At 37.4% G+C, this 24316-nt stretch overlaps 1 protein-coding gene across 1 annotated transcript; it reads left to right on the forward strand.

Annotated features, from left to right (window-relative positions):
- The first annotated feature begins 3324 nt into the window (after positions 1-3324).
- LOC581216 (laccase-1) lies at positions 3325-23612 on the forward strand. The gene is made up of 13 exons (XM_781228.5): positions 3325-3725; positions 8399-8470; positions 9434-9651; positions 10812-10972; positions 11906-12014; positions 12873-13097; positions 14299-14453; positions 14936-15162; positions 15957-16018; positions 17548-17808; positions 19301-19448; positions 20654-20796; positions 22058-23612. Exons 1-13 carry the CDS (start codon positions 3656-3658, stop codon positions 22346-22348), a joined length of 2142 nt encoding a protein of 713 aa, XP_786321.4. The 5' UTR covers positions 3325-3655; the 3' UTR covers positions 22349-23612.
- The last annotated feature ends 704 nt before the right edge of the window (positions 23613-24316 follow it).

A 24316-nucleotide genomic window follows, 5' to 3' on the forward strand; every position in this document is an offset into this window, starting at 1 on the left:
TTAATTTTGTCTTAATTCAGTTTCCCCCTCTCGCGCGAAGCGCGGAAGCTTTGACGTTTCCTTAAATTATTAGAGAAAGAACACGATTCGTTATACCGTTTCCGACTCTAAATAAGCCCTATTAATTTTTAAATTCATGAACTAAGAAAAAACACTGAATATACAATACACACATGCTATCATATACATGTTTGTATTCATCCAAAATTATTGAAAGGTAAATCCCCGAGTTTCTATCTCGATGCACAGTTGGGAAAGTTTGATTAAGTAGAACATAATACTGATATATACCCGGCCAGGGTTTTTTTTTTCGTGATGAAAAGAAAATGAAACAGGATTCAATATACAGAATTCTTGCAATTCTGAGCATGTAAGAAGAAGCCATTTCATTTTTTAGATTGTAAACTCTTTCTTTTTTCTGAAATATGAACCTTCGGGAAAGCGAACCTATAAATTTAAAAAAATATATATAACAAAAACTTCATAATAACCATGATTCAAATGTCCTGAAATTTGTATTAATGTATCATCGAATCATCAAACTTGAGAAAAATTGATAAAAAGTGTACTTTGTAGACATAACTCAAAAAGGATGTTAAGATTTATGGTTATGAAACAACGTGCATTTCATTTTCTCGAAATATAAAGGTTACAGTGTCATGTAGTGTACACAAATAAATTTAATACGCCATGTAAATTTCAAATACAGACATTTGTTCATCACGCGAACAATTAACGTAATCATAATTCATTATTTTACAATTCAAAGTCGTTTACTTTTTTTCTCACTTTTTTCCAATTTTTGTTGGAGGGGATCTCTTCAAAGTTTTATTTTGACAAACATAAGTTCACGCCAGTAATAGGTTTTTATTAATGCAATAAGACTTCTTATTTAATTGGATTTAATATCTTAAATGTGTTTCAAAAAAACTTTGGTTCACCTTTAATTTGTCCAAGAAAGATATTACTTTGAGCAATATGACACTAACAATCGTTCATAATAATGATGATAATATTAGCTACATTTATTACGAGACCACTGCTCTATCACTGAGCCATGGTCCCTCCACTTGACGATGAAACCATTCGTGAGAGTAGAGAACGAAGCTGTAACAGTTTGCGGTTGGTACATCCTTCATACTTAATACAGGAAATCCGATTTTCTCGAAATAAAAAGGTTACAGTGTCATGTAGAGTACACAAATAAATTTGATACGCCATGTAAATTTCAAATACAGACATGTGTTCATCACGCGAACAATTAACGTAATCATAATTCATTATTTTACAATTCAAAGTCGTTTACTTTTTTTTCTCACTTTTTCCCAATTTTTGTTGGAGGGGATCTCTTCAAAGTTTTATTTTGACAAACATAAGTTCAGGCCAGTAATAGGTTTTCATTAATGCAATAAGACTTCTAATTTAATTAGATTTAATATCATAAATGTGTTTCAAACAAATTTGGTTCACCTTTAATTTGTCCAAGAAGGATATTTCTTTGAGCAATATGACACTAACAATCGTTCATAATAATGATGATGATATTAGCTACATCTATTACGAGACCACTGCTTCATCACTGAGCCATGGTCCCTCCACTTGACGATGAAACCATTCGTGAGAGTAGAGAACGAAGCTGTAACAGTATGCGGTTGGTACATCCTTTATACTTAATACAGGAAATCCGATTTTCTCACAATGTCAGAGAGCATATGCCATATTTCTACTCCTACTAAATCACTAATAATGTCAAGCAAGCATACTTGAATGTTTCCATCCGGTTAATCATGTGAGTCACAGCAAAATTAATTCCATGTTAGAAACAGACTTCTAAAGAAAATAAACGGCAGGGGCGGAACGTGTCTCGTTACGTGTAGGGACTGCTTTAAAGGTGGGAACTGGTCAAAGCGATGAATTTCACTAATGGGTTAAATTAGAGGTCAAATTGTAAAATTGATCACAGAAAACCGTGAACATGCGCTCAAAGGTAATAAATCAAGCAAGATATTTCACTTGGAAAATTGACTCGCTTTGCACTATTTTGAATAAACTATGCATAAATTTGTAACATTGTTAAGATAAGAGAAAATGGTGGAAAGGTAGTGAATTCAATGTTAGATGTACAATTAAAGATAATCTGAACATTTGAGTGAATTTGGGGAAAACTGATCTGATCGATTCCTCAATTCTCCCAACTATATTATTACAATTTGACCTACGCCCTGAAGTCATAAATGACAGTAATGAGGATTAATGCCCCACAAAAGGGCACTAATAAAGCATATCGACACGGTTTTGATCCTGGGGCCTCACAGTTACGAGGCCATTGCTTTGTCACTGAACCATGACTGTACGCAGCGAGGGCTAGGGTAGGGGGCAGTTTCCATAAATTACACCCCCAAAAAATGCAATAAATTTTAAATCATTTATTGCATTTTACCCCGGTCCCCAACATAAAAAAAAACCCTCTATGTGCCCATGCCTTGAGCCATAATGCATGTGAAATTGACAGAGACAGATTGGAGAGGGAAATGAGCATAGTGTGAGAAATTAAAGTAGACAATTATAGAAAATTAAGGTGCATGGGCTTAAAGTCGTAGGAAGAGAAGGATAAAGCGTGTGAAGAAAAGAAAACTGACACCTTCATTAATGCTTTATTTAATGGTTATGCCACAAGGATGATGAGGTCAGGAACATTGTTTTATAGCTTTATTAATATCTTGACCTTGAGAGGGAGCTATACAGCATAAAGAGGTTATTATTTACAATTTCATAACAACCAAGACAACGATCACCGAATATTGTAAGATCGCATATATGCTTCCAATATGTTCATTTGAACCAAATTCATGACCCCATACCAAAAAATTGTATTACCTGTAATGCTTTATCTTAGATAAAGCATTACAGGTAATACAATAGACTATTGATTATGCCACGAGGATGATGAGGTCAGATCTATTGTACCAGTAAGATATTTTATTTAATCACCTATCAATAACAACAACAATTCTGCGACATCCTTGAACGTAACACTACGGCCCTGCGAACGGAGATGTTCATTGTCCACAGCTCACGCTATACTGTAAAGGTTTTATATTTCAAGGGCAATCCAATCCGTTTAATAGGTAGATTTCGATGAAAGTATAAGAAAAAAAACATAAACAGAATGGCAACAGTAGTTAAAACCCCTGTTCAGTGGTTTATCTTTGTACGAGCAGAGAGAAACTACTGCACGTGCAGTAGTTAAAACCCTTGGCTGTATAGTTGTATTGTTGTATAGTCGTATAGTTGTATAGTTGTATAGTCGTACGGTTCCTGCGTATTGATTGGCTAAAACTATACATCCATCGAATGGGTGTATAGTCGTATAGTTGTCATGAATATGGCACGTTCCGTCCGCCATACGCGCATTCCGGACGAAGTACAGGTAAGACCGAACAAGGTGGTGCGGCCCGAGTGGAGTGTCGTTTAAAATTTGGGTAGCAGTTTCGTCATACGCTTGGGTGCGGTAACAAAAGAAACTGCAATAATAGTCAGGATTGAACTAGCGCGTTAACATTTCTCACGCTTCTCGCAAACAGTTGGATGTCAGCCGTCATTCGGTGTGCCTGCTTCCACGAAAGAAAGTGGTAATAACGTGGTAGAAGCTTAAATGGACTTCAAGAAACTTGTTTGGGCCTTCGCCTGGTTGGCGACGTTCGTCAACTTGAGCAAAGCGCAGAGTAAGTAACATTGCAAAATCATTATATTTCATTTTGCATCTTTCTCAGAAGCTCCTTTTCGCAAGCTTCTGGAGATGACTTTTAATAATGGGGTTATTGTAGCCTCGTTTTAATGATTTCTTCAAATTTTGTTTAAAGATTATTTCTATTATTCTGTCGCTCCAAATTGGGGGAGTATTCTGAGGAGGCTAGGAACAGTGTGTGGTAGATGTGTGGAAGTGTGATCGGGTGGTGGTGTACGTGTGTGTCGTGTGTCGCATGGTAGGGGTGGTGGTGTGTGGGTGAGGATGTTGAGAGTATGTTTAACGGGGGAGGGAATGGGAGAATAGACCCAACAAATTCTCTCATGTTTACTTTAATATTCTTGATCATTTTTATAAAAATGTTTTCCAAACAGTTTTATTATTTTATTATTGCAATTGTTGTTTAATCCAAAATATCAATGTACAATGCATTCAGTTTTGTTAAGAATGATTTGTACAATATGTATTTGATTTGGGAGAAAATAATTTAAAAATGTTGGCAAGACGTTAGTCCTAATTCGCCACACTCCACCCAGATGTAAATGGGTACCTGGCATTGCTGTGGTTATAATAATCGCAGGGCCCACAGGACTACGCTAGCAAATGAAGCCCCAGCTTTTAGTATTATCGTTATAATTACTATTATTATTATTATTAGTAGTAGTAGTAGTAGGACTATTATTATTATTATTATTACAAGTAGTAGTAGTAGTAGTAGTAGTAGTAGTAGTAGTAGAAGTAGTAGCAGTAGTAGTATCAACATCATCACCATCATTAGCAGCAGCAGCAGCAGCAGTAGTAGTAGTAGTAGTAGCAGTAGTAGTAGTAGTAGTAGTAGTAGCAGTAGTAGTATTAGTAGTGCTAGTAGTATTAGTAATAGTAGCAGTAGTAGTAGTAGTTATCCAAAGCTAGTTTTCCATGCCATCGAAACCGGGCTGACCAGATTAAACTTTAAAAAAAAAAAAAGCAGAAACACGAAGTTGCAAACCATCCAGAGACTCCTAAAAAATTGCGTTACTTTTTAATTATATCATTACAAATCTTTATCCTCAGTTTTCTTATTTATAACTGATTTTCCTTATAAAATTAAAAATAATTATGGCGTATATATTCAACATTGAATGAACGCCAATAAACAATTACCCAACAACAACAACAGTAGTAGTTATAGTAGTAGAAGTAGTAGAAGTAGTAGTAGAAGTAGTAGTAGTAGTAGTAGGTAGTATTGGTCAGTGGATTTCCCATGCATCTTACAAGAATTTTCTAGTAAGCTTTCCAATAGTCATATAATTATTGCCTTGTGATTTATTATTCATTTTTCTCAATTCCATTATTTCACTTTAAATAAAGTATAGTGAGTTCTGGCATTTCATATTGCATATGTGTATGTAACGACTTTATCATCAAATTGTTATAACACTATATAACAGTTGTTTATTATTTAATTTCATTTATTTGGGGGTATTTATTTATTCAGTAACTATGGGCATATATTACATAATCCATAAGAAAAACATGATAATGAAAACACAGTGAAATGCTTGGTTATTATTGCGTAAAATAATAGGAAATTACCCATACGCTTACCAATTGTTGTAATCCTTTAATTATGTTAATAATTGATTTCCCATTTATAGTAAAGCTTACATCTAAAAGTATTCAAAAAACGGCTTAATATACAACCATTTAACCTTTTTTTCATGAGTAACGATAAACACGAAACATATATAATTTAAAAGGAGTATAAATAAATGAACTGTTAAATTCATGTACCAATATAAAACTCTCAGCCTGCACTCTATTCCATAGTGAAGAGAAACTTGTTTTTTGTCCAATGATACCATATTCATAATGTTTCTGCTACGGGCGACTCAGCCCCTTGGTCTTAAAAATTGCTACCAAAATCGCCTTGTACCAAGTTTGGGCTGATAGAACGAATGTGGGTAAGGCCATATATAATTTTTGCTAGTACTAAGCATTTCCTTGAGTTTGAGTTTATCTTACACCTTGGCTGTTAAAGTGCATAATAGTCAGTGTAAAAATGTGAGCAATTGATTTGGAATGAGATAAAACACACATTATGGATTTGTATCCACATTCATTGCTTCAGCCCAAACTTGGTACAAGAGGATTTTGACAATCGTTTTTCAAAGGCCTGCTGCCTGGTCATCCGGCGTTACAGCAGAGTTTTTTTTATATTAGAGCCTTATAATAAAGGATACCCTTCACCATGAGATGTTTTTCAAGTTCACACGTGTTATACGTTTTCAATTAGAAGCTACCAAATTTGAATACGCTTTTTTATACGCATTGTAGTATGACTGATCAACAGAACCCTCTTTAACCTCCGCCTCGTCTAGACTACCGAGGAAGCTTTTTAATCCAGCTAGTTGTGTTGTTTTGAGTATCGCTCAGAGGCATAGAACCCACACAGCAGGAAAGTACCTCAGACAAACCCGACTAGACACAAATAACCGATGAAACGAAATAAGCTCGACTGTTGGGTCATCAGGTTTACAAACAATTCAACAAGAAATTGCCAATTTGTACAAAGACCTAGTGATTTTAATTTTCACACTCCAGTTCCAATTTTAGTGACTTTAATGATGTTCTCTCTCTCGATTAAAACGCAATTATTCAGGAATGGCACGATTTACTCATAGCAATAGTCTAAAATTATCCTGTGAGTTTTGTACTTTCTGCTGATGTGAAGTTATTTCTTACACATCTCCTACCTGCTCTATGGAGAAGTAGGTCTTTTTGTCTTTCTTCAGACTATTCAAAATTTGCTAACGCCGGGGCAATAGTTGTCGAGCGCCAGGAGTGTCAAGTCTGACATATATGAGCGCTATACAAAAACCCACTATATTGTTATCATCATTGAAATCTGTAACTCAATTTCAAAGTCCTGCCGATCGTGCTTTATTATCGACTTCAAAATGATAATACCTTTGCTATGTATATATTCATTTAAATGTCCTCCGAGTCATTTCGCTTATTTCTACACATATATTCTGGTCATCATCAACAAATTTTTGTCTGGTTATCCGAGATTTGCTTTTGTCGGATTTTGGTCCGGGCATTATTTACTCAACGACAGAGGATTGCAGTTGGTTTTGATCGGTTCCATTTTAGGTTAAAAGGTAGTGGGTCGTCAGTTTCCATGTGCAAAAGGCCACAATTCGCTGACACCAGACTTGGTGAAAATACAATCAATGTCTTTACAAGTCTGCACACAGCTAACCTGTAGGTCAATAAAGAAATACCCTTTCGTCGCTCGGTGAGTCTCCGGGTATTAAGGGAACAGTGAGATAATTATGACCTTAATGACCTAGTGCTAAATATTATATTTCAAAACTCCATTAAATTTGATATTACCTGCATATCCCTCTATTGACTTTATTTCCCTGCTCATAACAATAACATGATCATTGAAGGAGTTTTGAAGTATGACATTTTATAGCAGGTATTACTTACCCTTGAGTCCGATCTACTGCTAAACCCAAACTTCTGACGGCATTGTGCGGGTAATTAATGGCAGCCATGCTAAAACTCCTGCGGAAATACTAATATTGCTACTCCTTCTACTTTTACTACTACTAATACCAATAATGATAATAATGATAATGAAACTAAACGTTCTTGATCTCAGCAAAGTAGTAGTAGAACTAATGGTAGTAGTAGTATAATTAGTAATAGCAGTAGTAGTAGAAGTAGTAGTAGTAGTAGTAGTAGGAGTGGTAGTAGTAGTAGTACTAGTAGTAGTTGTAGTAGCAGTACTACTAGTAGTACTTTAGTAGTACTGGTAGTAGTAGAAGCAATATAGATAGTCGAAATAGGAGGATAAATAACATTATTCTTCGTAATATATGTAAATCATGTGTATCATTATTAGTAGTAGTAGTAGTAGTATAGTTAGAAGTATCCCTTTTCTTTCTTTTTCTTTCATTTTTTCCTGATGATTACTGATTTCCAACATGTCCTTACACGACGGCCCTGTCGTGAATGTTAATCAATATCAGATATGGATTGACGTACATTGATGTGCCTGCGGGTCGAAATAGCTGACCCTCCCCCTTTTCATACAAAAGCATAAACGAGCCTTTTAAGGAGAGAATTTAGAAATCATGATCCTTGAAAATATGACTGTCTGGAAATTTCTCACCAACCCGCCGCCACCCCCCCCCCCCCCTTCCTACCGCGCCCACCTCACACAACGCTGGAATATAGGCTGTCATATGATTGTAAATGTGTCGTGGTCTAGTCGATAATGTGGATCACATGGTTCGCGGTTCGAGTCCCACCGCGGCTCTAATGTCTTTTGGCAAGACTTTAATCTTCATTACCCAATTGCCACACTCTACCTAGGTAAAAATTAATATCTTGAAATGCTAGAGCGCCATAATGGCGGCCATGCTAAAGCCGGGGTAATAAATCTGGAGCGCCAGGAGAGTCAAATCTGACAGACATAAGCGCTCTACAAGAACCCTCTATTATTATTATTATTATTATTATTATTATTACCATTATTATTTTCATCCATTCACGACATCAATATTCAATACTCATATTTAGTTTTCTACCTCTATCTGGAGAAGAATGAGGTCGAAAACAATTTTGTGAATGATTATTTCTTCCTTTTTTTTCCAGGTCCAAACTGCCTCCGCAACTCAACGCTAGAGCCTCCCGCGTTAAACTTTGATAGTTTTATGGCAACACCAGGTAGGTCTATCTCATGTAGTTTCAAATTATTATCTTATTCATGTATGCTTGCTTTGTTGTGGCTGCACCGCAGGAACATGTATCTCATGATTTCTTTCATTTTCATTATAAGGAGGAAATCAATGTTCATTTAATTGAATTGAAATCTAAAGATTCATCTTGCGACTACATTTTGACATTCTTGTATTGAGCTGTTTTAATCGTGGATAAATTGGGATTTACATCTAAGTAAATTGGGAAAGAGAAAAATAGTTCAATAATTTTTCATTGAAGTTAAATATTTGTCATTTGGGATTAACTCAAATAACATATTTACAGATAATAAGGGAAATCAGAAATTAGTCACAGCGGATACCTAAGTGTTTGTTTGTTTTCAACATGTTTATATTTTGATAGTATCTTTTATAGAAACGAAAAAACAAACAGAAGGTTTATAAGTGTTTATTTAAGACCGAAATAAAACAATAACCTGTTTCCATGGTTTATATATTAAAGCTTTTAAGCTGAGCAAATAAAAATGTATTGTGACGAAAGACGATATCGACTCATCAATTGAATTCAATTAATATCATGAAATGATTATGACATATGGTTTATTCTCGATATAATTAAATGTTATTTATTTTCAGAACAACATTGATCAATCCATATGACTATTTGGATTCATCTATACTCTCCTGAGAAGACTTTTACTTTTTCTCTTAAGAATAAACCATATTTTCACGGTCACTTCATGAAAACAGATAAGAAATAGAATCCAAGCTTTATGGGCAATGTTTGAGGGTAAAACTGTACCCAGTATCGGGTAAAATGTACCTAATATTGGGTAACTGTTATCCGCACATTCCCCCCTCACAACCCATTATTTAGGAAATATTACCCAACTAAATTAAAAGAGTAAATGTGCCATAAAATAATTGCATGTGTTCCTTAAAACACGTTCCTATTCTTTCATCAATTTAGCCGAGCCCTCTCATCATTGTTCAAGAGACTGCACTAGTTCTGCGCCGATGAGCTGTGAGTACACATTTGTTGTAGAGTGGTATTACACCATGGCTAAAGCCTGTTACGACTGTCCGTGCAACCTCAGTGATTGCGAGAGGGTTCATTGCGTACCGGCAGACGGGGTTCCTAGACAAATCATGGTCGCAAACAGGGCTCTACCGGGACCTGCCATCGAGGTAAGTAATCATGACATCACCATCATTATCGACTTCATCATTATCATCTACTTTGTGATCATGTTTATAATACATCAATGCCATCTATTTTATAATTATTATCTACATTTTATAAGATGATGAAGCGGATCCTAATCAAATGATTGGCTGAGAGCGTACACGTTACCACGCATTTAGTTTGCCAAACACGTAATTTTAGTAATGACCGGTCATTAGTAAATACTTTCGACCGGTCATTATTAAAGCCATGTTAAAGAATATCATATTAATTTTATTATTTTTATAAATCATTTTATAAAACAAATAGTACACATCATTTTGTTCGGGCATTAGTAAAACAAAAACAAACACAAAAACAACAAAAAATACGTATACTCGGTGCCTTCAAAACAGTTCAAACACCCTCGGCTATCGCATATGATTCGTTTACACCATCTACGTCACCATCTTTAAATAACCGTCGTCGTCATCGTCTCATTATCCTTATCATCAGTGTCGTCGTCATCATTATAATTCGCTTATCATTATCATAATCATCATCATTACTGTGATAAAACCAGTAGGTCAAAATCATGTATAAACTTTGTGATTTCTGTAGCAATTTGTTTATACTACTGCTCCAGTCTAACGCTAATGATATACATAATTCATCAAGGATTAAAGCATACACTCATGTTAGGAAGACGCGAATGTCAAGTAATGTGTAAGGCCTTCTGACAACTTCTCCCATGGTTCATGAGGCCAATACTGGTCAGTCGGTCTACAAGGGAGGTAAATTTATTGATTGGTTGCTTTTAGTCATATTCTATGAAAATTATAATACATTTTACAAAACATAACCAGTAAAAGGTTTTATGGAAAGAATAAACCCGAGTCATAGTAATTTTAACATCTAAAATGAACGTTCTGTAAATCATTAAATATGGAAATGAACGTACTTAAATACTTAGGCTTGTTGCCTGTAGGTTCACTGAATTAAACTACTGACTTAATATACAGAAAATAAAAAATAAAATACACATATACTAGACTGAGACAAAAAGAGAATTGAAACGAAATACCACATGTTACAGTTCGGTCTGGCATCGGTCTCTTGTAGTGTCGTTCTCGTCGATGTGACTGGGACCTTAGATTTTGATATGAATTGAAATCTTCTACAGGTTTGCGAGGGCGACGAGGTCATCGTCAACGCCGTCAACATGATGGATAATGGCGAGTCTATCACTTTACATTGGCATGGAATTTATCAGACATCTAACCAGTATATGGACGGTGTGTTTATGGTCACTCAGTGTCCCATATTACCCAGAACCACATTCAGGTTAGTCAAAAGGGAAACGTGAATTAATCAAGCGGTACGTTCACTTTGTCAGCTCTCTGTCTGCGCCTCAAAACGGACTCCATCTTACCCCGGTTCGAAATTAAACACATTCACGTCACCCGGATGATGACGTAAAACTCCTTAAACGTAAATAATTATATCGGATTGATACAGGTCTGTAAAAACTAAACTACACACAGGATAGTCAACGTGTAAACCTAGAATTGTTTTAATCTAGTGGAAAAGTAATGGGACTTGGGAATTACAAGGTACAGGGTTCGAATCTCTGCCAAAGTACAACACCATCGCAAAGACTAGATATCGATTTCTAGATATCGACTTAATCCATTATCTCGTGCAATCGGATCGATAGTTGGGATTCGGAAATTTGTCATTATCGTGTTCGCATACTTTAATAGCTGATAAGTTGAAAATGCCTCAGATTGATTTTCGAAAGTTTTGGTGATCGTGGTTGAATAGTTAGACATTAATCCAAGATAGCCGCAATCGAACAACTTCAAATAATTGGGTAAGGGGTGACGGTATTTCTTGTAAATTACTCTTCACTGGTACAGCCGGATAACTTATTCAACAGCTCTTTGGCCTGTTGGAATCGCTAGGGAACACTTTTGTGGAGGTGTCTTGGTATAGTGGTTCATTCAATTGACTCTCAATCACAGGGTTGAGGGTTCGAATCCCAGCCCGACACTAACATCCTTTGCCAACCATATTTGCCTGATGGGGTAGAAATATTTGCAGAGCCTTCACGACTAACAGCAATGAAGCTGATCAGGCTTCCCTGCATGGGTAAACAAAAGTATTGTATCATTATGATAATAATTATTATTATAATAACTATTATCATTATTATTGTTATCATTAAATTAACAATAAAATAATTTTTTGTTGAATCGGGGTTTTTTTTTCTCGTAGGTATAACTTCTCAGCCGACCACGCTGGCACGCACTTTTGGCACGCTCATACAGGAATGCAACGAGCCGATGGGCTTTTTGGTGCAATGATCATCAGGCAATCTAAACAGGTAGGTAACGTGTATACGGAAATGGCAGTATAGTAAGAAGGACAACAAACACACGAGTATTGTCACTGAATATTGTCAGGGAAATGATTGATACGAGAAAAACAAAGTCATTAGTTACAGCAAAAGATTGATGTGGCAAAAATCCTGGGTTATATTGTGGAGCTGCATCTGAGACCCGTTCATGACTGTTATAATTTTTAATCTTATTATGATCAATGCGTCGTCGATATTTGTCATTATGGATATTACCATATGAGAGATGCCATATGATTTTTTTCAAATCTTGATGGATACACGGATACAGGGGCGGATCCACGTAGCGATTTTTCCGACCCGGCCCCCCCCCCCCAGCCCCCCAGAACGATAAAAAAAAAAATAGGATAATAACGTAAAGTTAACCTTTATAACACAAAAAAAGCGCCCCCCCCCCCCCGCTTATTCGCCGGCCGGCTGAGACGACACTAATATTTTCTCACGGATTTGGCCCCCCCCCCCACCCTCTTTCCGCCGGCTGGATCCGCCACTGCACAGATATATCATGCAACAACGTCATAAGTACGGATGGTCGCTGTAATAAGAAGTCATCCATTTTCGCTTGCTCGCTTTAATATAGCCATCGTAAATTATGTTCGTGTAACAAACTCGAAATAAACGCCGAAACACGCCACAATTTATCAAACAAGAATCAAACTCAGGCGAAGAAACAGCTTGTGAGACCACTAAATCAATTGGATAAATAACCTATATATATATGTAGCAAACTGATGTAGGCACATTTAAAGTATGTAAGGGTTAGTTTATAGGCAACAGTGTATACATTTCTGGTCAATCTGTACATATTTTACTTTGACTACGCAGGTCGATGCTCAGGGTCTCCTGTATGACTATGACTTACCTGAACACAAGGTCGTTCTCATTGACTGGACCCACCAAGGGCACGTCAGTATCTATCTTGACCAACATTTCAGAGGCACCGAGGACGATCCAAAGTCCATACTCATCAACGGCAAGGGAGCGTTCGCCGTATATGGCAATGCATCGACGTCGACGGTGACGCCAAGGGAGATCTACAACGTCGCACAGGTAAATAATCGATGCCTCAGGTTACCAAACCTGTTGAGGTCCATTTTGACCCATTTGAGTATCACTGGGATGTTTTATTCGGTCTGTGGTTGGTATGTCTTCGGTCGGTGAATTGCCGTTTGCTTTACAACTAGTTCGCCTACTATCCATATGGTCGCATAACTTTGTAATCATAACTTATAATAATCATCTATTATTATACCTTATGGACGGTAGACCGAATCGACATCATACATACTGGGAATTAGACCGACTTCCAATAATATCAAATGAGTGATAGATTCATTGGAGATTACACCAATGAAAATTAGACCAAATGACTATTATCTTAAAGGTTTATTAGACCAAGTGACTATTATTCTAAATGGTCATTGGGCCAAATAATAAGTAGACTAAATGATTATTGAACCACGTGGATAGTAGACTGGTTGTAGGCCATATGAGAAAAGTCCAATCGGGTAGAAGATGAGATGAACAGGATGTTGACCAAACGGCTACAAACCTTTTGGTCTCGATGGTTTAAAGACTGTGATTGAGGTATGAACAATTGAATGAGAATTAAATTTCGAAAACAAATTCAGAGTCAGATGATGTTTGAAGGTTTGCATGGTGGTATGAACAATCGCGGAAGAGGTTTACGGTACACCATGTGTAAAGTCCTAGAAGGACTAAGGAAAGTGGATAGAAATAGAAGTGAAATGGAAAGGCGAGAAAGTGGAGGTTGGAAGGAAGAGTATCTTTCGAAAGTGAGTATAGTCCTGAAAAGGACTGTAAACCAGAAAGTTGTAGACAGGATGAGAGGTTTGAGTAGAAGACTGGATTGAGTTGGAGAGTTGAGTAGATGAGAGAAGCTGGCTTGAGTCGGCGAGTGAGTTGAAGAGCAGGAGCAGGAGAGTAGAAGAGTAGACTCGACGTTTCGGACAGGTTGACTGTCCGTCTTCAGGAGACTTTGAAAGAGTCAGAAATTCAGAGTCATTGATAGTAGTAGTATGGCTAATAGTACTTTGTTGGGAAAACAAAACAAAAACAAATAATATACGCGATGTTGTGACCAAGTGACGAAAAGTTGGGTAAACCCTGTATGTAGTCGGCTCTGATTATCACCATTGTTGTATTTAACGTGATACCATAAAATGTTATATTGGTTGCCTACGGCACAATTATATAACCCCATTGTCCATTCCAAATTTACCTCCGACAGGGCAAACGGTATCGCTTCCGGGTCATTAGTAGTGCCATAGCCAACGTCCCCATGAAGGTCTCTGTTGATGGTCATAACATCACCCTCATCTCTAGCGATGGAGACGACTTTGAACCATTAGAAGTCGACGCTTTCTTCCTCTATGGAGGAGAGAGGTGATGAGAACAAAACTTACTGCTATTATTATCAAATGTCAATAAAGCCTTCCTGGAATTAAGATGGAGCACAGCATTGCTTCAAAAAATATTCATTAGACTGTCTTACCCAAAAGACCTATATCCTTACTAATAGAGGCAACATCGAGGTTTAGGTAATAGACGCCTTTGTTGTTCTTTTGTGGAGGAAAGGTAGTGAAGACGTAAAATTGCCAAACTCCAAGTCCAGCCTGTATTCCTGAAAATTATCACGATTACAGCATTGCTTTCAGTCAAGTTATCATACTTTTTGTGCACCACTTATATGTAGTAAATGAATTACGATGCCTGATATCATATATATATGCGACTCTCAGTATTTGAAGAAACGTAAAGAAAACGGGAAGTGTTGAAATATGCTACGTGGATATTTACACTTTGTGCCATTGAGTTAGGGTTTAGCACATGTTTCGGTTTAATCCTTTCTCCCTTTAACCATACAGGTACGATTTCATCCTGAATGCCTCTCAAGAAGTCGGCAACTACTGGCTAAAGGTCGAGGGTTCCAAGCAAGGTTCGGGTCTGGTTGGGCTAGCAGTGATCAGGTACCAGGGTGCAGCTGATGAAGTACCCCCAGCTGATCCGTCGGTAGATAGACAAGGGTTGGTCTACCAAGATGTCGACCAAGAACCAAATGTGTTCCCAAGTGTTAATGATTTGAGATCCTTAGGTACGTCTAAGGTTGGCTTAACACTTATATAGCTTTCTTCGCCTCTATGAACGGTTGCTCGTTTGCTTCACGTGCAATTCTGCACAAAATTATAGGCACCAACTGACAGAAGGATTGAATTTTGCAACGCAATGGCATTACAAAATTACCCACCTCCGGTCTTGATGAGCTCCATAAAAACCCTTTTTAATACCGTTATTTTGCCACTTGCACTGAAAAGAGTGAATAATGTGGAAACCTTTGGTATATGTCTATTCATTAATTGTAGCATAGGGAGGTTACTTGTGCAGCATATAAACACTTAGTATGTTACCGATCACCAAAACACGTTTCGCTAATGATGTAAGGGGTCCCATCTCCCTATCCTGCTTTCAAACTATAGAGCTTCAAAGGATTCTCCTACAAAGAGATATTTAAGTTAAATGCACGATTTGTTGAGTGGAATACATAGAACACACGTAGAGTACGCACTTGCAAAGAATGTGACGCGCATGGCACCCAAGTCTGACGTTGGTAGATATCTTGAAGTCTATGAAGCTGTGTTGTGATTTGATGACGACGTTTTCTTGTGCTCAATCCCCCTTGCATTATTTGTAATAAGCTATCATGTATTAAACCTTAAAATGCCATGGTCATATCCATTTACTCACGTTACAAAGCTTATGTTTGTGTAAAACTCATCATATTCATGAATGACCTACTTTTTCTCGCTAGATTGTTATCATAAATGTTTTTGATCATATCTTATATCATATCATATCATAACAGATTACCTTATATGCTTTCCTTCGCAGGATCTAGACAAGCAACAAATAATACATTTCGTAGGGTCTACTTGCCCATTGACATTCGTGAAGTAAGTATTTTCCGTCTTCTTCTTAAGCTCTCTCTCTCTCTCTCTCTCTCTCCTCTTACTATATTTTCGTTATATTTTGTGTTCACTTTTAAGATTTGATTCGGATTATAAAAATACTAAGGGGAACATTCAATAACCATCGTCTTAGTTAAATGTTTTGGGGTTCCATGCTGATATCATAACATATCAGGTTCTTATATATTCACGCTATCAAGCAATGAATAAATTCTTAATAGTGTGTTATCAGTTCCATCTCTTTTATTATTGTATTGTGTAAGCGTTCAAAAAAAATTATATAGTGTTGTATCGTTGAAATGTCATTTGATTTTTATGTTTTGCAGAGGAAAATTAATTCAATTCAATTCAATTCAAAATTCAATTTGAAAACAGAGTGTAGCCATATACTTGGAAAACCATTATTTATCCTTGTATCCTTTGGAAAAGGCGCTATATAATTACATTATTATTATCATTATTATTACGCACTCTGAAAGAATTTACAAAGCTGCTCATCACTTTATTCTTTCAAGTCAAAGTTGAAACAATATTTGATCTCGTATCCAACTCTTAAGATTTAATTGTACGGTGTTTCTTTCTATTGTTCTCAATATTTCTTTCCTGTATATCATTCATTTCCTCTATATATTGTATTTCTTGGTACCACCAACCCACTACTACTCACCCCACACATAGATTTGCATGTAATATCTATATGTTTTTGTATGTGTTATTGTTTAATTTTTAGGACCCTCCAACAGGTCATTTATTGAAAATCAATCTCAAGATAACATATTTGAACACATGTTCCAATGAATATCATATCATATAATATTTCAGAATAAGATATACATAACGAATATCAACCATAATACTGTAAAAACAGAACATACATATAGGTTCATCTTTTGTTGTAATGCTTTTATATTTGATTGTAATTTATACTGTCTTTTATGAATCTGTGGAAATTGAAATTGAAATAAAACTCCGTTTCGTTGACAATAAGCCATGCATGAAGTCTTTCGTTTATGGCTGATCTTCAACGAAACGGAGTTAAGTCTTTTGGCGATTCCGTTTGTTGCTACGGCAGGCAGCCAATGAAAACGAATTCGTGTCATAAAATAATGGAAATGCAAGCCTTACTTTAAACAAACAAAGCTTTGTTATCCCTAGCTCATTTTTTTCTGATTAAGATGTCATATGAAAGGGAAAAAATGAACTTTCTAGAAATGTGATTTTCTCTTTGAAATTCAGATACCGGCCGCCAAATGACGTTTTGGTTCCCTCTCTTCAAATTGTTTTTAACCACTCGTGCGTGAAATATCAAATGAAAGAGGAGGATCTAAGCTTTCCAAATATGTGTCATTTATTAATTATAATTGTGATTAAGTTATAATAAAACATCGATAATTCTCGGTTTCGTTTTTTCTGGGACGCACTGTATATTTGTAAAGCGCTCAGAGTCGGTCCTTCGTATTAAGCGCTATATAAATCCAGACTATCATCTTTGTCTTTTCTTCTTTTGACTTCAGCTCAATAACCCGACCTTCAACGATGCTGACCTGTATCCTCTGGGCCCCAGCGGACCTGGCTGGGGGGAACAAACGCTGCCTCAAATAAACAATCGGACATTTCATTTCCCCGGGTTCCCTCTCCTGTCCCAATTCGATGATGAGCGAGCCGCAGAAGGATATTATGACGACATTTTATGCGAAGTGGAACAAGATGGTTTTGAAAATTGTGACACCGAGTTCTGCGCCTGCACACAGTACATAAAAGTTGACTTAGGACAGGTGAGTCGAGTGAGGATTCTATAAAAGAACTACCCCTGCATCGTTTTCCTGCAGACAACTTTCCTCCAGGGAAAAATTACAAAGTACCCCTCCCCCCCCCCCCCCCCCCCCCCCCTAGCAGGCGCGGGTCCAATGGGCGGAGCCCCAGAAGCTCAGGGGTTGTATACATTAAATTTTCGTCAGATGAGCATATTTTTATACCTTATTTGTGACACTGGCAGGTCATGAATTGAGGTGGGTTCCAGGGGGCGGAGCCCCCAGAAGCTCATGGAAGCTCAGGGGCTTTATACATTAAATTATCGTTAGATGAGTATATTTTTATACCTCATTTGTGACACTGGCAGGACACGAATTGGTGCTGGGTCCAGGGGGCGGAGCCCCCAGAAGCTCATGGAAGCTCAGGGGCTTTATACATTAAATTATCGTTAGATGAGTATATTTTTCTACCTTGACACTGGCAGGTCACGAATTGGCCTGGGGTCCAGGGGGCGGAGCGCCCGGAAGCTCAGGGATTTGGCAATAAATTACAGTCAGATGAGCATATTTTAATACCTTATTTGTGAAATTGGCAGGTCACGAATTGGTGTTATGTCCAGGGGGCGGAGCCCGCAGAAGCTCAGGGGTATTATACATTAAATTATCGTTAAAATTAATGAGCATATTTTTATACCTTATTTGTGACACTGGCAGGTCACGAATTAGCCTGGGTCCGGAGGGCGGAGCCCCCGGAAGGTCAGGGGTTTGGGCAATAAATTAAAGTCAGATGAGCGTATTTTGATACCTTATTTGTGAAACTGGCAGGTCACGAGTTGGCGTGGGGGCCAGGGGGCGGAGCTCAGGGGTTTTGGGCAATAAATTAGTGTCGGATTAGCATATTTTGATACCCTTTTTGTGACACTGGCATGACACAAATTGGTGTTGGGTCCAGGGGGCAGAGCCCCCATAAGCTCAGAGGTTTTATACATTCAATTATCCTCAGATGAGCATAATTTTATACCTTATTTGTGACACTGGCAGGTCACGAATTGGCGTAGGGTCCAGCGGGCGGAGCCCCCAGGAGCTCAGGGGTTCTAAGGCTTTTAATCACGGTTCAGACTTCATTCATGTGTGTTCATTGATCGGGTGTTGTTCCCAACCTTCGGCCTTCCGAGAAAGGGGCAAAAAGACACTGACGAGCTCTTATCTTTCCTCCCACATCATTATGACATATACAATGACGCCAAAACGAAATTAAGAAGAGGAGAATCCAAATGCTTTAGATCTAACACATTTTATCAATTAAATCACAAATTGTCGACGTCATTATCAGGTGACTATGAACAAACTAAGAAAATAGTTTGTATAGCGTTTCCAAGATCAAGCAAATCATAATAATCTCATTTGAGATAGTTTTTACTTTCGCTGCGACCGCTAAGATATTCAATGTATAATACGTCATGTGATCTAAATTAGATTTTGGTGTGTGTGGTATACTGCTTCTATTCTTGTTTAGACATTGGAGATCGTTCTCATCGATGTGGGCGCTGGCCCGTTTCCAGTCAATCATCCTTTTCATCTCCATGGTCATGCCTTCCGTATCCTGGCCCAGGGTCGATCAGAGACCGGCAGCACCAAAGAGGACATCATCAGGCTTGATGAAAGTAAGCATTGTTAAAGGGGATGTATCATGACGAGACTATATGAGGCTTTCCCGAGGTCCACTCGGGGAAAATCGGGTATATTACGACTATGGACGACGTGAACGTAGCGATCACGTACGCGAAACCGAAGAGTGAGGAGAACTTCGTTCTGTTTCGCGAACGCTAGCGCGCTGACCATATAAAGATTGTCCAAAAGAAGACGTAGATGGCGTTAACCAGTATCTGCCAAGCTACACTCCCTTTAAAAAAAGTCGTGAGTGCAGTAGGGTAGTAAAGTAACTAAACATAGAATCGCAACTCTAAACTCGAAGAATGGCAACTAATTATACAGATATACTGAGCAAATAGCATTAATTGAGAGAAAGCCGAAAACAGCCCGTTATATTATTTTTCGCGAATTTTCTTTCTTTGGCTTCCGTTTAAATTGTCCGATTTCGGCTTTATGTACATTCTTGCTGTTTACTCTGATGAGTGCAAGAAGAAAAGCTTCGGTATGTCTGTTATAACCTGGGTGATAATAATTACAGTTAAGTTAATAATGTTAAGCGCTTAGAAATCTAGTATTAAATATGTTCATGCGTGGGTATATAGTCGTTCGTAAAGTAGGCAACTTGGCGAACACTGATACAATTACGCTTCCGTACGGGCGTACGTATAAAGGAACACTGGTACGAACGGGATCGTAATACCCGTTGGCTCAGTGTGCTGCCCTCTATATACCCATGCATGAGCAGCTTTAAAGGTATAGACCAGTTTTGGAAACGCCCCCCCCCCCCCCCCCCCCCCCCCCCCCCCCCCTCGAAAACATGAATTGGAAGCTCTCATTACCAATCATGTGAAAGCATATGTTTTGACTAATACGTGATGATACAAAATGTTGCCGGGAAACCGCCTACTAATTGATATATTTGGTAAATTATTAATTCTATCCAGACCAAATAGATATCGCGCACGTGTCGCGTAGTCCCATATACATCTTTCTGTGTACAGTGCTTGTAACTTTACCAAGACTGGGCCGAATTTCTTATCATGTTGATGATTTCAGAACCTTGCAGTACACACCAATAAATATGCTAGATGATCAACCTTTTCTGATCGATTTCACAACGTTTCTTTCACGATGCAATCGCGTGAACAGAACTGATCTTTATCTTTAACAGCAATACAAATGTGACTAACATAATTATCATGATTATTCATTACAGATGGCGGGATCGTGAGGAACTACGACAACCCACCGGAAAAGGACACGGTGATGACTCCAAGTGGAGGATACACCGTCGTGGAGTTCGTTGCCGCCAACCCGGGATGGTGGATGCTACACTGCCATATGGAGGACCATTTGGAGGTAGGGAAACAGAATTTCAACGGAAGGAGGGCTGGGGGATCTCCCTCCAAATAAGAATCAAATAAAAATTCCCGATATTATGGTTAATTACCTTCTCATCAACTACAGGCATAAGACACCTGGGCCCCGTCTTACAAAGAGTTACGATCGATCCAAATCAATCGTAAGTCCTCCAATCAATCGCAAGTTTGCAGTCTTCTATCTCTTATGTACATAGTTACGATTGATATCAATCGCAAATAAGTTACGATTGATATCAACTCTTTGTAAGACGGGGCCCGGGTATGTAAGTAGTAAGGGCGTTTGATGTTAGTTTCTTCCTATCTTATCTGATTTATTTTGATGAAAAATTAAATTTCAATTATAATAAAGTGTGAGTAGTCCGACTTATACCCCCCCCCTCCTCCTGCGAAATCGTGTCCGTACCGGATATATTCGATTTAAAATTGAAAGGACCGGACCGGGGGACCGGAGCGCCGCGACAAATTGCCACATTTTATTAATCTCTCCGCTGAAAGGTTGGTTTTTTAAGCGTACAAATGGAAATCTATTGCGAAAATTCGTAGACGCATTTCTTTTTTTTTTGCCTTTATGTCTGCTTTCGAATCGTAATCATTTAGCTTATCAAGATTTTGGCATTGGGTACACAAAGACCGCCAAGTTATATCTATTTTGATATTACGCAAGATCTGTATTACTTTATTCAATGCTTAAAGATAAACTTTAGTACTGGTAATGCGATTGCATTGTGAAAGAAAAGGTGTGGAAAGGATTAGAAACAGTTGATCATGTAGCATGTAAGTATTGGTGTGCACTGCAAGGTTCTGGAGTCATCAAAATCATAATAAATTTGACCGAGTCTTGGTAAAGTAACAAGCACTGACATATAGAAAGCTATATATGGGACAACACACATGGTGTCGGGGCTAGTACTACCTTGATTTCCTTGTCTTTCTATGCTCATGACTCAGCCAGTATACATTTTCTTCCAAAATTGTTTGGCACATGTCATTTATCTGTAATCTTGAACATTCAGTGTAAGTTTCGTTTGATTCTGTGAGATTTTTTTTTATTTTTTTTTTACCAGTACTGAAGTTTATCTTTAAATACGGTCTACAAGGTTATACACGTATATCAGATAAATTAGAATGGACTTAAATCATGGACATAAGAATGAAATGAAAACGCACATTCGTCACGTTGTTGGTGCTTTTTGTATTTATTTATATCTCATTCTATTGATCTCTTTTTTCAATACTAGGATGGAATGGGGATGTTAGTCCGCGTTGGAAACCAGTCTGATCTGCCTCCGGTTCCAGAGGGGTTTCCAAGATGCGAAGACTACCCTGCAGTTGACCCTACTCCGCCCATCACCACTATCACACCCATCCCCACTACCACACCCATTACCTTAATAATCCTAATTGTGGTAATCGTTCTCCTTGTCATCATCATCATAGTACTCGTCGTCGTCGTCGTCATCGTGTGTCGTAGACGATCACCAGATGACGGGAAAGGTACACATCAACAAATCCCGATGAACGAACGATGATCATAATTAATGAATATCCAGATCCCAAAAGAAAATCTAACCTTAATAATACTCCAAATAGAAAGCTGAAATATAAGAGAGCAATAAACGGCTGGTGAAAGTTTCAATGAAATCCGACAAAAAATAAAATGTTAAACATTTGTTAAAGTTCTGTTGTAACTACTTTACGTACGGGCACTTCAATCTGCAATATCATTTGACGTAGTGCCGGACAACTTTCAAATTTCTATCAACACACAAAATTAATAAACTATCATCTTTACTCAATCTATGACTCATGAGCTTCTGTCATTTATATAGCTCATATGCTCTCCACAATATATTTTGAGTTTTACCACAAGAGAGAAGGCACTTGGGAGAAAAACATAAATCAATGATGCTTTTTACATGACAAAGCGGAGAGTTGTCCATGACTGCGTCACAATCATTTAGACCAAATTGTCCATTTGAAATTTGCATAGATTTAGTGATCTCATGTTTCAAACACTCATAGCTGTTTTTGTTATTATGGGTCCGATTTATTTCAAGCTTTCACCATTCTGTTTGTCTTATTTTTCTCTTTTCATACTATTATAATGCTGAGTGGTTACAAAATAGGACTGGGTTGTTAAAGGTTCTAAGGAAGTACATGCAGGCCACTTTTTTATAAAACGAATCATAATATCCTTGTCTAAAGAAATCCTGTGCAAAAGTGCCTTGTATTACTTGGCTTCAAAGTGTATCAATCACCCAAGAATGTCTTGCTCTTGATGTAAGGGGTTCATGTCGCTATTCTGTTTAGCAAATTTAAAAAAAGCTTCAGAAAGAAGAATATTCAAATATAAGAGGGATCACAGTTTGAATATATAATACGTGCACATTAAAACGTCTTGTTCAGTAGACTAGTTAACGCACGAGTAGGCCGACGCACTCACCATCGTCACTCGCATAAAATAGGGCGTGCGCGGAACCCTACACCAATGTGGGTTCCGTGTGTGAGCCCTCTCACTGCACTGGGTTTCATATCCTTTATTTTCATCATTCTCATTTCAAGTTTATCTTAAGTAAGTTTATTTTATTTCACTTTATCAAAGATAACATAATTGAACATAATGAACAATGGTAATTATTATAATTAAACATACAATATAGAAAACATAATGTACATGATAATAGTTATAACAGAGAATATAATCATATAAATCAATCAATAAAGTGGGGGATCTACTAAAAAGCAAAGCTTGTATTTTGTAGGTCCGGGTTCATAGGTTTATATATAATTTAGAGAAAAAAAGAAGGGGGAAAAAAGCAATAACTGTTTTACCTATATAATGTCATGCAAGGTGTTTGGTGTTGGTTTTATACACTCTACCTTAACAAAATATTTGTTATGCGATTTGTGCATTTTAATATTGTGTAAATATTGTACGTTCGTCCTTTCATTAGACTGGATATTTTTAGATTGTAAATCACCTATTTTTAAATTGAAAAAAATGAGTATCATACGTTTTTTGTTGTAAAGTATTGCACAATTCTGAAAATAAATTGATATAATTTTACTTTTAGTAGTAGTTCAAGCATGGCAATAGGCCATTTTCGTAACGTAATCAAATTTAATGTACAAGAAGTAACTTTTAATTGTTTGTAGTTCATTGGTTACGTTAATGGTGTATGTATCATATTCTTGATTTTGAAGGGATTGGGTATCTTTGCCTTAGAATGTTTAAAGCCCCTCTGCACTAGTTTGGCCGGGAGGGATTAGACCTCCCTGCATGGTCACCGACAGGTGGTTATCTCATCAAATCAGCTCTCAATTAACAAAAGAAAAAGGGAATCATGGGGGCGCAAGTAGCTATAAGTAGTGCAATGGGGCTTTAAACAAAATCCTGGATTGAGCTAATGCTGCGACCATGATTATATTCCTTTTAGGAAATTTTTTGCCAGAATTTGAAAACATAATATCAGCGATAAAGTGTTATTATAACATGG

This window comes from Strongylocentrotus purpuratus, unplaced genomic scaffold (genome assembly GCF_000002235.5).
Source record: "Strongylocentrotus purpuratus isolate Spur 01 unplaced genomic scaffold, Spur_5.0 spur5_scaffold_1, whole genome shotgun sequence".
NCBI classification, from domain to species: Eukaryota; Metazoa; Echinodermata; class Echinoidea; order Camarodonta; family Strongylocentrotidae; genus Strongylocentrotus; species Strongylocentrotus purpuratus.